Source organism: Bacillus rossius (genome assembly GCF_032445375.1).
Source record: "Bacillus rossius redtenbacheri isolate Brsri chromosome 9 unlocalized genomic scaffold, Brsri_v3 Brsri_v3_scf9_2, whole genome shotgun sequence".
In the NCBI taxonomy this organism is placed as follows: Eukaryota; Metazoa; Arthropoda; class Insecta; order Phasmatodea; family Bacillidae; genus Bacillus; species Bacillus rossius.
The window spans coordinates 3,736,058-3,750,195 of record NW_026962013.1 but is presented as its reverse complement, the minus strand read 5'-3'; the positions used below and the strand labels follow the sequence as shown (position 1 = coordinate 3,750,195).

At 42.5% G+C, this 14,138-nt stretch overlaps 1 protein-coding gene across 1 annotated transcript in view; it reads left to right on the top strand.

The window, feature by feature from the left end:
- LOC134543231 (MOXD1 homolog 1-like) overlaps window positions 1-14,138 on the top strand; it is a 45,909-nt gene that overhangs the window by 18,835 nt on the left and 12,936 nt on the right. Inside the window, exons 2-6 of the mRNA XM_063388134.1 lie at window positions 1,642-1,794; window positions 3,327-3,512; window positions 5,748-5,834; window positions 6,788-6,986; window positions 8,694-8,795. Coding sequence (XP_063244204.1) covers window positions 1,642-1,794; window positions 3,327-3,512; window positions 5,748-5,834; window positions 6,788-6,986; window positions 8,694-8,795 — 727 coding nt within the window. The remainder of the gene's footprint in view (window positions 1-1,641; window positions 1,795-3,326; window positions 3,513-5,747; window positions 5,835-6,787; window positions 6,987-8,693; window positions 8,796-14,138) is intronic.

Genomic DNA, 14,138 nt, shown 5'->3' with positions numbered 1-14,138 from the left:
GTCAAATATATTGACAGCGTGGCATTTCCTTAAGGGCGTGCCAACTATCTCAGGTCCTGATTTTATATTTATATTAATCACTGATCAACTTTTAAACTTTTTCAATTGTTTAACTTTCACGAAATGAAAAATATATACAGCGCATATTTTTTGCATAATTAGCTGCCAAGGTTACATTTTTAAAGTTTTTGGGTTGTACAAATAAGGAGAATTTAATTTAATGCAGAACTGAAACTTTTTATGTTTAACTGCAATGCCACTGGCTATTTCATGATATGGTTTGCATTTCTATCACAAAAACTCATTTCATGTTTCTCGGCTGTCAAAATCGTAACAAATTTGAGAAATTTGGAATGCCAGGTAAAATTAATTAATATTTTCTGGAAGAAATTCAAGCAATTTCTTGAAGTAGCCAGTGGCACTGCAGTTAAACCAAGAAAATTTCATTTTTTCAATAAATTTAATTCTCCTTATTTGTACAACCACAAACCGTTAAAAATGTAACTTTGGCAGCTAATTATGCAAAAAATATGAGCTGTATATATTTTTCATTTCGTGAAAGATAAACAATTGAAACAGTCTACAAGTTTATCTGTAGAGACCGGAAAAAATCGCAGATTCATTCCGTGATAGGCTGAAATTCAAACATGTGTATAATTCTGCTGGTTCTGCTATTGGCTCGCGGTTTAACTGGAGCTCTCTGGGCCAATGAGAGACTATCGACCAAAGAAGCGTCGTAATCACAAGCTACCCAGTGGAGACGACTCACAATTTAGTAACCAATGAACACGCGTGTTTACTTGAGAAGTGCAGAGGATAATGGAGGATATCCTAGAGGTCATTGAATCCGCGAATTTTTCCGGTCCCTATTTATCTGTAATTACTGTAAATATAAAATCTTGACCTGAAAGGGGTGGCACGCCCTTATCGGCTCCAGGAGGCAGTTATCCCCCAAGACAGGCACTTGCAAACCCGACGTTACTTCCGTGTTTGTCGTCACCGCGTTCCTTCATCTGTGTAGACGCGTGGTCCTACAGAAGTTGTCATCTGGCTGTGTGGATGCGTCTGCTCTGCGACATGTGTAGATGCGTGGTCCTTCAGAGGTTGTCACTGAACTCACTCACTCCCTGCCCTGGAACCTTCGTCCAAGGACTTCGCCACCCTGCCGCACCCGCGGCACTATCGCCCGGAAACTCCACCGCGGTAGAACTCCCGACTAAACACTCCGAACTAACTCACCGGCCTGACGTCCTCGGGCATATATATAGGCCCCGGCGCAATTCCAGAACTCACGAGAGCTGCCGGGGCCAGTCGCGTCAAACCGCGCCGACACGACGGTAGAAATCTCTCGAAACACATGTCGGCGGCTCGCATAACTCCCAGCTGTCCGGTGTCAGTTACGTGTCAAAGGCAGGGCGCCGCGCGGGGAGTGGTGGGAAGGAGGGGGGAAAGCGACAATCCTTGTTATCTTCCAGGCGCGCGCGGCACATATCATATTGCGGCAGTCGCCAGCCAGCTCTGCACCTGCACGTGTCCCGGCCAATGTCACGTTCGTAACAATATAGTAGTTTCTGTTCTCTGCGACATGTGTAGACGCGTGGTCCTCCAGAGGTTGTGACGTGGCTGTGTGGTGTGCCGCAGGACTGCTGGGGGCCGGAGGAGGGCGCAGCGCCCCTGGTGGACGGCGACCAGAACTACCGCCTGCTGCGCGCGCACCAGAACCACAGCCACACCGTGCTGGAGTTCAGTCGCGCCCTCAGCACCTGCGACACCAGCCACGACGTGGTGCTCGGGGTGAGCGCCTTAACGTCTTCTTGGCGTGCTCCAAGGAGTTCCTCTCATTGGGGACGCACCACAACGCCGAAATGCCAAATTGACCACAACGCCGACAGCTAGAAAACTGCTGTGTACCACAACGCCGAAATACACTAACGCCGAAAAATGTCATTGCAGGACTGCCACAAAGGTTAGGTTAGGTTAGACTAGGTTAGGTTGGACTAGTTTAGGTTAAACTAGGTTAGGTTAGGCTAGGCTAGGATAGGCTAGGTTAAGTTAGGTTAGGTTATATTACGCAAGGTTAGGTTAGGTTAGGTAAGGTTAGGTAAGCTTATACTTGATTGTAGTATTTCGGCGTTAAGGTACATTTAATAAACACACACAAATTCATTAATTTGTTCTTTCGGCGTTGTGGTACACAGCAGTTTTCTAGCTGTCGGCGCTGTGGTCAATTTTGACATTCGGCGTTATGGTATTTCGGAGTTGTGGTAACAACCCCTTATAACTGTCATTAAGTTAGAACGATCATAACTTAGAAACACATAACGCCTAACCACACGAATTAGAAACGTCATGATCTATAACTGTCAATACTTATAACTATCTCAACTTAGAAACACGCAACTAAATAGACACGTTGCTTAGAAACACACACTACGCCGAACCACACAACTTAAAAACATCATAGCTTGGAACAACACAATAGAGAACTGCCGTACTTAAAAGCACGTAATAATGTTCGCAGGCTTTCGCGGACATTGTCTGAAGTAGCTCGGCATCTGGGTTGTAGCCGTGTCCTTGGCGGATAATTCACCAACGTCTCGGTCGACATTGCAGTTACCTACTTACTTTTAAAAGCACGTAACTGTGAAACACACAACGCCTAACTGCATAACTTAGAAACGTCATGACGTAGAAACACACAACTTATGACTAGAGACCGGAAAAATTCGCGAATTCATTTCGCGACAGGCTAAAATACAAAAAGTTATACCTCAGTGTTCACAACTCACCTGGATGACTCTGCGCCAATGAGAAACTCCCGAGCAAAGCTTTATCGCATAACAGGCTGCTACGTTGGGACATCTCACAAGTAAGCAGCCCAATGAGTGTGTAGCATTTGAACGAGTGTGCGTGGAACTATGGAGTTCATCCTGCAGGTCATTGAACACCGGGAATTTTTTCCGGTCCCTACTCATGTCTACGGGACCGGAAAAATGCGCGGATTCAATGACCTCTAGGATAGCCTCCATTATACCTCTGCACATCTCAAGTAAACACGTGTGTTCATTGGTTACTAAATTGTGAGTCGTCTCCACTGGGTAGCTTGTGATTCCACGCTTCTTTGGTCGATAGTCTCTCATTGGCCCAGAGAGCTCCAGTTAAACCGCGATCCAATAGCAGAACCAGCAGAATTGTACACATGTTTGAATTTCAGCCTATCACGAAATGAATCAGCGAATTTTTCCGGTCCCTACACATGACTGTCGTAACTGAGAACAGGCACACAGCGTGAGCTGCAGACGGAGCGAGACCGGGCGTGCTTGCAGGAGGACACGGTGCGCGTGATCTGGGCGCTGCACGGCGAGGACCCCGTGCTGCAAGATGGCCGCCTGCTGCTGCAGCCGCACTCGCCGGCCGACAGAGGCGCCCGCAGCCTGCACCTGCTGGCAGAGCCGCCCCGCCTCGAGCCCCGCCCCGCCGGCCTGGCGCGCTGGGAGGTGCTGCTGCGAGACGTGAGTGCCTCTGTGCCTCTGTCCCTCTGTCCCTCTGTGCCTCTGTCCCTCTGTGCCTCTGTCCCACTGTTCATCTGGCCTTCGGTTCCTCTGTGCCTTTGTCCCTCTGTCCCACTGTACCTCTTTCCCTCTGTCCCTCTGTCACTCTGTGCCACTGTCCCTCTGTGCCTCTGTCCCTCTGCTGTCCCTCTGTGTATCTATGCCTCTGTCCCTCTGTCCCTCTGCTGTCGCTCTGTCCCTCTGTCCATCTCTCCCACTGTGCCACTGTCCCTCTGTCCCTCTGCTCTCTGCTGTCGCTCTGTCCCTCTGTCTTTCTGCCCCTCTGTCCCTCTGTGCCTCTGTCCCTCTGTCCCTCTGTGCCTCTGTGCATCTGTGCCTCTGTGCCTCTGTCCCTCTGTGCCTCTGTCCCTCTGTGCCTCTGTCCCTCTGTGCCTCTGTCCCTCTGTGCCTCTGTGCCTCTGTCCCTGTGTCCCTCTGTGCCTCTGTCCCTCTGCTGTCGCTCTGTCCCTCTGTCCATCTCTCCCACTATGCCACTGTCCCTCTGTCCCTCTGCTCTCTGCTGTCGCTCTGTCCCTCTGTCTTTCTGTCCCTCTGTCCCTCTGTCCCTCTGTGCCTCTGTCCCTCTGTCCCTCTGTCCCTCTGTGCATCTGTGCCTCTGTGCCTCTGTGCCTCTGTCCCTCTGTGCCTCTGTCCCTCTGTCACTCTGTGCCATTGTCCCTCTGTGCCTCTGTCCCTCTGTGCCTCTATCCCTCTGTGCCTCTGTCCCTCTGTGCCTCTATCCCTCTGTGCCTCTGTCCCTCTGTGCCTCTGTCCCTCTGTGCCTCTCTGCCTCTGTGCCTCTGTCCCTCTTATGTCGCTCTGTCCCTATGTCCATCTCTCCCACTGTGTTTCTGTCCTTCTTTACCTCTGTCCCTCTGTCCCAATGTCACTCTGTGCCACTGTCCCTCTTTACCTCTGTCCCTCTGTCCCTCTGTGCTTTTGTCCTTCTGTCCCTCTGTGCCTCTATCCCTCTGTGCCTCTGTCCCTCTGTCCCTCAGTGCCTCTGTCCCTCTGTGCCTCTGTCCCTCAGTGCCTCTGTCCCTCTGTGCCTCTGTCCCTCTGTCCCTCTGTGCCTCTGTCCCTCTGTCCCTCATTCCCTCTGTCCCTCTGTGCCTCTGTCCCACTGTTCATCTGGCCTTCGGTTCCTCTGTGCCTTTGTCCCTCTGTCCCACTGTACCTCTTTCCCTCTGTGCCTCTGTCCCTCAGTGCCTCTGTCCCTCTGTGCCTCTGTCCCTCTGTCCCTCAGTGCCTCTGTCCCTCTGTGCCTCTGTCCCTCAGTACCTCTTTCCCTCTGTGCCTCTGTCCCTCTGTTTCTCTGTGTCTCTGTCCCTCTGTGCCACTGTCACTCTGTCCCTCTGCTGTCCCTCTGTCCCTCTGGCTTAGATTCCTCCCTGTGCTGATTCAGGGGTATTTCCAAACCGACCTTGATAATATAAAGCCGAACTTTGAATCTACACTTATACATCCTGGCAGGTTATTTTTATGGTTTCGTTAATAGTATTAGTTCACTCACGGATAAAATAGTAATGTAATTTTTATTACTGGTAAACTAATACCTCGGCAGGGCCACCACAGGCTAAGAGAGGTAAACGCGTTGTTTGTTTTTTGTTCCCCTGCTGGTCCCGGGCTGTGTCCTTTCGCCGTCCCGTCCTGATCAGTAGAGTGAGCCGCGCCCTTGCCATAAATTCTGACACTTGGCATACTTGGAACCCCAAACCTAACACATATTAATAACTGTTCCCAGGAACTCCGACCCCCCTGTCAGCGTGTCTCCTTTTCTTCGGAGTTTGTACAGTCGAATTATCCCACAGGAACATGTGTAAATAAAAGAATGATATTTGGTTGATATTCCGATCTGGACAGACTTAGAAATAATGTATATAATAAATAAAAGAATTTCAACTCAATCTTCCTGATAGCCAAATTCATTAAAAGAACGTAAAAATTCCAAAATTTGTTTTGCAATGAAGCAAGCAAGTGAAAAAAAAAGAATATATATATATATATACATACAAATAACTAAAAATAAATATAGCATGGTATTGCCCACCTGTAGCAATGTGAATATTTTTGTGAGTGCATCATGCGTGCTATTGTAACCACTAAGTGTTTCCTTAGCCTCAGTTGGTCGTGCCACATCTTGAAATGAATGAGCAGTTCCAGTGTATGCTCTGAGATGGGTCGTGTGTGTTCCAGGTTGAGCTGCCAGACAACATGGACACCCTCTACTGGTGTAAGATCTTCAAGGCTCCACAGCTGCAGGGAAAGCACCACATGGTCGGGGTAAGCGGACACACACTTTGGGAGCCTGTGCTCCAGTGAAACAAGCACTGGCCATAACAATAACTGGGCCCGAGTGCCCTAAATCTATGTCAACTTTGCACAAAGTCGTGTAAAAACAAAACCGTGGCCGTTAACTAAATATTCATGTTAATTTTTTTCTACTATGCTGCCTAATTTTTTAGATGGATAATGAATTTTTTTTTCCCGTGCTGCTATAATAAAGGATATTAAATTCTTAGATTATGGACATCATGCCTTATGCGTATGGTAAAAATATATTTCTTTCTCAATTGGCTTATCATGTAATTTACTGAATACTCTAGTTTCAGTCTTACATGCCAAAGATTATTTTTTTTTTGTATCCACTACTGCTTGTTCACGAGCGTTTAGCAAGACGCCTTCAAGAAGGGGGCAGACGCTCGCTTTTCGAATCCAGCGATGATGTTTATTTCGATGCGATTGTGATTGGATTTGAAAACTACTCGTTAGTTCGTCGTACCTGAGTTTGAGAGCAGGATGAAGATGTTCTTCTGTCTTCGCTCCCTGGATCAGTGAAGTTTCTTGCGTGTGTAGCAGGGCGAGCATTGACTTTATCTCGAACCCTGGAAACACTAATGTTTAGAGACCGGAAAAATTCGCGGATTCATTTCGTGATAGGCTGAAATTCAAACATGTGTATAATTCTGTTGGTTCTGCTATTGGCTCGCGGTTTAACTGGAGCTCTCTGGGCCAATGAGAGACCATCGACCAAAGAAGCGTCGAATCACAAGCTACCCAGTGGAGACGACACAATTTAGTACCCAATGAACACGCGTGTTTACTTGAGATGTGCAGAGGATAATGGAGGCTATCCTAGAGGTCATTGAATCCGCGAATTTTTCCGGTCCCTACTAACGTTACTTTGCGAGAAAGGGTGGTTCGTGAACATGCTGCGGTGTTGGGGGTTGTTGCAGTATGAGCCGGTGCTGCAGAGCGGCAGCGCGGGGCTGGTGCACCACATGCTGCTGTACCAGTGCGTGGCCACGCAGCAGTCGGCCACCATCTTGGACAGCCACGTGCTGCACCCGGGTGCAGCCTGCTACAGCGCCGACATGCCGGCCGCCTGGGAGCAGTGCCTCACGCCCGTCGTCGCCTGGGCCGTGGGCTCGCAAGGTGTGCGTGCTCGTGTGCAGGGGGTCGCCGTAATTTACCTGACCTTCCATTACCTTCCCTTACCTTCCATTACCTCACCTGACCTTCCCTTCCCTTACCTTGCCTGACCTTACCTTCCCTTACCTCACCTGACCTTCCCTTCCCTTCCCTTACCTTCCCTTACCTCACCTGACCTTCCCTTCCCTTACCTTGCCTGACCTTACCTTCCCTTACCTCACCTGACCTTCCCTTCCCTTCCCTTACCTTCCATTACCTCACCTGACCTTCCCTTCCCTTACCTTGCCTGACCTTACCTTCCCTTACCTCACCTGACCTTCCCTTCCCTTCCCTTACCTTCCATTACCTCACCTGACCTTCCCTTCCCTTACCTTGCCTGACCTTACCTTCCCTTCCCTTCCCTTCCATTACCTTCCCTTACCTCACCTGACCTTCCCTTCCCTTCCATTACCTTCCATTACCTTCCCTTACCTCACCTGACCTTACCTTCCCTTCCTTACCTTACCTGGCCTTACCTTCCCTTCCCTTCCCTTGCCTAACCTTACCTTACCTGACCTTACCATACCTTGCCTGACCTTACCTTACCTCACCTGACCTTACCTTACCAGACCTTACCTGGCCTTACCTTGCCTTACCTGTCCTTACCTGACCTTACCTTCCATTACCTTACCTCACCTTACCTGACCTTACCTTCCCTTCCCTTCCTTACCCTACCTTACCTTACGTCTTTTCTCATCAATAAACTGCATATTTGTGGAATGTGAGGGAAAAAACGTTCATCCTTGATACAGCTCTTTATGTTCATATTTCTGCGCAGCTACTGTGTGCTGAGTGGGAGCACTCGGAGGAAACCCCCAACCTGCGCAAGTGTCGTCGTCTGTGGAGCGGGCCCTCCAGTAGTGTGAGAGCCTAGTGCTCCACGTGTGAGAGAGTACTTCCGTATCGCAAAGGACACTCACACAAGCGCGAGAGAGACAACAATTATTCCAGAGCAAGACACAGCACTTACACGTCCACAAACTGTCGTTACATTAAAACAAACATATGATATGTCTATTGATGATATGTCTATTATCAGTTGGATTGTTTGTTTGCTTGCAGAAAAAAAAATTTGTAACACCAATACCGTGAGTCAACTCTGAGGCAAAGATCGCGGTAATGCTGTCTTTCTCTTAGTACCTATTCCTTTGTAAGTGGTGATGGCAGTCAACGCGTCAAAAATAAATAAGAACTCGGGAAAACTTCTTTAGCTTTGGTAGGGGCAAAACTTATGGGTTCGCGTCACCGACATGCTAGTGACGTGTTGCGCCAGACTGGCGAATCGCAGCGGCCTGTGTACATGTATAGCTACGCATATATACACTAATACATTATATATGCTCGACTGTATCATGTGCGTGTTGGACTCTTCTTTTGGATGGGTAAAATCTTGTGAGTTCGCATCACCGACATGCTGTAGTAGCAGTAAGTGAAGTTAATTTGACCACGTGAATACATGACCTAGGTCTGACATCACTGGTAAGCCATAGCTAGGTAATGAATTTTTACATACCACTGACATCTGTTGTGACTAAATAATGATATAATACCAAAATCATTTTCTTACGTACATTTTACGTGGAAATGATTTTATATTACACATTTAAAAACAAAGTTTCAAGTTTTCACTTCTGTTGACAGTCCCCATGACAGGCTAATTTTTTTTTTCAGGAGAGTTTCTGCCGAACCACATTGGCCTGCCTCTGGCTGAAGACCACCAGAGCACGTTCTTCATGCTGGAGACTCACTACGACAACCCTCAGCTCAGGAGAGGTACGTCTAACCTCGGCATGATAGGTCTGCATGGTGATATCTTAGTAGATCACGAATTGCAAGTGTTACATATGTTGTCATGTGCGGAAAATTGAAATTAATAAATGCACTTTAGGTATTACTTTGCAGGCACATCTTATTGTATCTACAATGTTCAGTTAGAGCTGTACTTTTGAGCACTTTTATATTCGTAACATTATTTTGAGGTTATCTTTGAAATATTTGTGCAATGGGAGTGCATGACTTGATGTAAGCTTTTGGACATACTTTTTCTGTAGAAGAAGTGCTTAGCAATGGCGTATGTCCAAAAGCTTACATCAAGTCATTATTTTGAGAGCTTCCTGGTGTACTAGAAAGCTCTGGCATGTGACAACATGCATGGTAATCTTCATGAAAAGCTGGTCGGTAGTGTGCCATAATAGAAATCACAACGATAATTTGGGTTGCAATTCCTGCTTCCATCATTGCGATCAGGATCGATTGATGGTAGGTCCTGGCTAGGTATTAACATGAATGTTGATACTTGGGGCTAGGGGGCGCGGAAGACTACCATAATGGAAGTATTCCACCTGGCCTCTTCTAAAAAGGCGGAAAAGTACCATAACGGAAATATGCCATACGTTCAAAGGTCCAGATGGAATTCTGCCATATTTTCGTATACGCTCTATGGAAAGAGTACAGCGGCATTGCCCTCGAAGTAGTGTATAGAATACTCGGTAGGTAGCGCTGTCAACCCTCTAGCTGTTTCTCAGGTTAACTTTAAAGCTTACAGATAGCGCTCCTGACGGTGATAGTTGCTATTACAAATAACGTCCAGATCGCGGACGAGAAGAAAGAAATGTTTCCAAAAATGGTTTATAGGGAGCAGCACTGTATTCTTATTACGACGATTTAAAAAAAAATACACATGGTACTTTCCCATGCACGAAGGAGAATTCTGCAAAAATGAATGAGGAAAACGGCCTTACTCGTAAAATCGTAATGTAACTAGCTTCATAGAATTTACATTTTTGCACACTGGAATGCTTGAAGTAATTTTAGATCATTATTTAGTGAGTGCAAATCCAACGAAAATATTCAAGGGTTTTCTTATATCATAGGCGTACCCAGGATTTTTTTTTCGGGGGGGGGGGGGGTTGGGGAAGGGGGTTTCTGATTTTTTAAGAAAAACTCCATAAACACCAAAAAAAAATTGTTTATAATAAACTTTTTTAAGCTTACAAACTTTTTACAGAAGAATTCTTCTATTATTATTATTATAATTATTATTATTTTTGCAAATTCAGTAACCACATTCTCTGGGTCGATGTGGATGTTGTATTGGACATTCAGTAAGGCCAATCCATTCAGTCTGTCCTGAGATATGGTGTTCCGCAGATAGGATTTTAATCTTCTTAAGTAAGAAAATGTCCTCTCCAGAGTTGCCGTTGAGACGGGAATGGTCGCCAAACCCCCCCCCCCCCCCTGAGTACGCCTATGTCTTATATATTGTTTTCATTTTAATGGTGAAGAACACAAAAAAAACTCAGATATGAAGATTTTTAATGCCCATATTAAATTATTTAAAATCTACAAAATGTGTTTTTAAGATGCTGAAATGCGAGGGAAATATTTTTGTGTAGAGTAGTTTGTTGGCACAGGGGCTCTAGGGGAGACATAGGCTCGTACATGGAATGTTGGTGGGCTCTGCTGAAATGTTACTATGCGTAGCATATTATTCTGCTTCTTTAAAACTGTAATATCAAATTGAAATGCAATTTGTTTGTGTCTTACAACACTTATAAACGAATTATGACACAAACATAAAAAATAGGTACCATATAAGCACATAGAATAACAACCAAAAACACATTAACACAAGACATACACTGATACATATCAATAACTTTACGACAAAACGCGAAACAACACAACACACAGATAAACAAATATTGATAAAGTTCATATTAACTAATTGGATATAATTGGTTAAACAGAATCTAAAATGGAGTATACAAAATAAATATGTAGATTATAAAAGTTTTAAATAACTTTTTGCTTAAGTTCTTTACCAATGAATGTTTCTAGATTATTCAAAAAGAGTTATAATTTGTTACAAATTTTATAGTTACTAATTCTATAATTGCAAGTTGAAATACTTAATTCAAACCAAGATAGTATGTCTGAAGCATCAAAAATGGTAATTAAACGTATATAATAAAGTGTGTATCACTGATTGAACGTCTAATAAATAGAACATGCCAATTAAACTTATAAATGAATGTAGCATATTTAAAAGGCTGAAATTTTAAATATATTAATTTAACAATTCTTTTCTGCATACTTTAAATTCTATTACAATCAAAATTAGTTATATAATTCCAAATTACGACTCAATATTCTACTTCATAGCTAATCAATTTGAATAACAATCAGGTATTGATGCAGAGAAAGTTACAAATTTAATAAGACCTAAGATCTTCAAGTGCAATTATCTAAATTTTGGTGAAAAATAAAAACTTGGCATCCACTATAACTCAAAGGTGGACACCGCGTTTTATGTCATTTCTTACTATGTGATAATTCTAATTAATTGAATTAGTTTTTTTATTAAATGTTATACAATAAATGCTATCGTAATTCAGAGACGTTTGTTAACTTGATCACCAGATCTAGACAGCTGAAATATTTTGCTGAATAGTTTCACAAACAAATTTTCTTTTTTTTTTCCTCCAGCATCTTTTCTTGTTCAATTCCGATTACAGTTGGAATATCATTTATTAATTATTAAAGAGTAGTTGAGATAAACTACCACTTTGCAGAACACCTAATATCATGAAATTGAAATTGCAAATTTGACTGCAAAGCGTCTATTTGTAAGATATTAAAACATACATATATATATACACATACACATAATACTGTGTGTGTTAAAGACGATCTTCCTGATTGAGAACTACGTAGTTTTTCAGAAATAATATTTTAGGAATAAAATTAATTTGCCTATAAATATTTTTTTTTGTCAAAAACGTATCAAATACTACACATAACAGAGGTATTGGTCAATAGTTTGTGACTAAAATTTAACTGTCAATAATACTTCAAGAAAATATATACCGATAAATGGTTGAACACAAATGTTTGTTTGAGTTTTATTTATAACATGTTGGAATGATAATGCTACAGTTACTAAAAAATAAATACAAAACTACAAAAAAAATTTTTTTGCAAAACTCCGTTCCCCCGGAGAAACCCCCGGAATGGCCACCGCATGGGGAGCCCAAGAAAAGAAACGGGCTCCCCATTTGGAAGCCACCTGGAAGGTTTTTTTCTGTTCCTTTGGTAGCCTGACTTGTTACAAGGGATTGTATTCCTACCAGAGAAAATGCCTCCATTTTGTCTGGGCAATCCGCCTTGGAGGAGCCGGGGCGCGAACCCGGGTCCTACAAGTCACAAGGCAGGCGCTCTACCCCAGAACCAGAGTGGTAGAGCGACTATCTGCAGTCTTCTTAACACTGGCATGATGTTATTCCACGATTTTACTGTAGTTTTGTGTGTCATTAACACGTGCAGTACGTGCAGTAATATCTAACCTCGGTAACGAACCAATTTATGTATTCTTATGTTCTTCGTTCAGCATGAATTGTGTAATATCATAACAGTGAAAAATTATTTGTATAACTATTCTGGCAATTTTTTACTTGATTTTCTGCAAACAAACTTATAGTACCGCTGTACAATAATTATATAGAACTATAGAATAGTAAAAAAAATTATGTAAACAGCTTGCACTGCCGATGGTAAAGTTATTTTGAAATAAATTTTAGATATTAAAAAAGTGTGTTTAGTTAAAATATGTGTGTGCTTACAAGCAAAAATATATTGTATAACATTTTATTTATTTGGTTTTAAAACCACAGAAAAGTTAACCTTCTTATTTCACTTTTGGCTGGGTTTTTTTTACCGTGCATAATATGCTCAGCTAATACTGGAAAGCTAATCAAACAACTGTTTGCTAATAGGCATTTTCAAAACCTTAAATTAAGTAATAAATCAATTATAGTGTTGGAGATGTCAAATTAAAAGATACATTTCATACTGACATCGCCGGAATTTCAGGTAATGATAGTACTGACCTTAAATCGATCAGCTTATGAAGACTAAGAATTTAGATGACACTAGTTTTGTGAGATTTGCTTACTTATTGAGAAATATTCACATTATTTGAATACAACTATATTTTATTGGAACTTGCAGTACTCCTGAGTACAGAATTCTTGGTAATAGCTTACATCAAGGTTAAGCAGGAGCATAAATGTTTTATTTTATACAATGAAACCCTCAGAAACTAAATTATATCATCGGGATTATTAAACATGAACTTCTTTGAGTACACAAATACAGAAAGTTTTTATTTAATATTTGTGCACATCGCAATTTAATTATTTGTAATTTTAATTGTAACAAAATTGGAATTCGGTGTTTTTATTTTGGATGTGTAATATTTCTACGTTTAATAGTATAAAACATGTATTATGTTTTAACTGTTACAGTATCAAAAGTTCATTTAATGGTTGTGTAGGTATGTTAATTTTCGTCCAAAAAAATATTTTTTGTACATAAAAATATTCTATAACAAGAGATTTCACTTTTCTTACAATTTTGTTGTTTTAAATTATTATTAGAACCTTTCCTTCAGTTCAACTACTTAAGTAGATATAATAATTTCGTTATGAAATTAAATTCTTCCTGTAACAGCCCCGAGATGACAAAAACAACACCACAGCCATTAATAAGTAAGGTTGTAGTGAAGTCAGCCCACGAAAAGTAAACCCCAACAGCCCATCAGAAACATAATATGGGTATTATTAAAGATGTAGTAACGTAAACATTTTTTTTGTGAAATAATTCATGCTTAAGTAAGTAAAATAAACTCAATTGAATTGCCACCTCAGTACTATAGAAGACTATACACCTGATGGTGATAATCTGTCGTGGAATATCAAACATATTATATAAATCATGCAATATTTTACTTACTTAACCGTCGGTTGTCAGGTAATTGTGATTTTCGGTCACTAGATTGCATTTAATTTCAACTAGTGACTGGGAGTTAAAACATGAATTAGAATCACAAGACTTTGTATGCTACTTATTTATACAAATTATTTCTAAGATAATAGACATAATTTAATCATGTCGTACGAGTATTAGGACTGTATAGTCGCGTTTTGACTTATGATAGTTTTACATTATGGCACTTTTCCGTCGCCCCCCGGCGGAATTCTTCGATTATGGTAGTCTTCCAGTATGGCGGTCTTCCATCATGGTAGTCTTCCAGTATGGCAGTCTTCCAGTATGGCA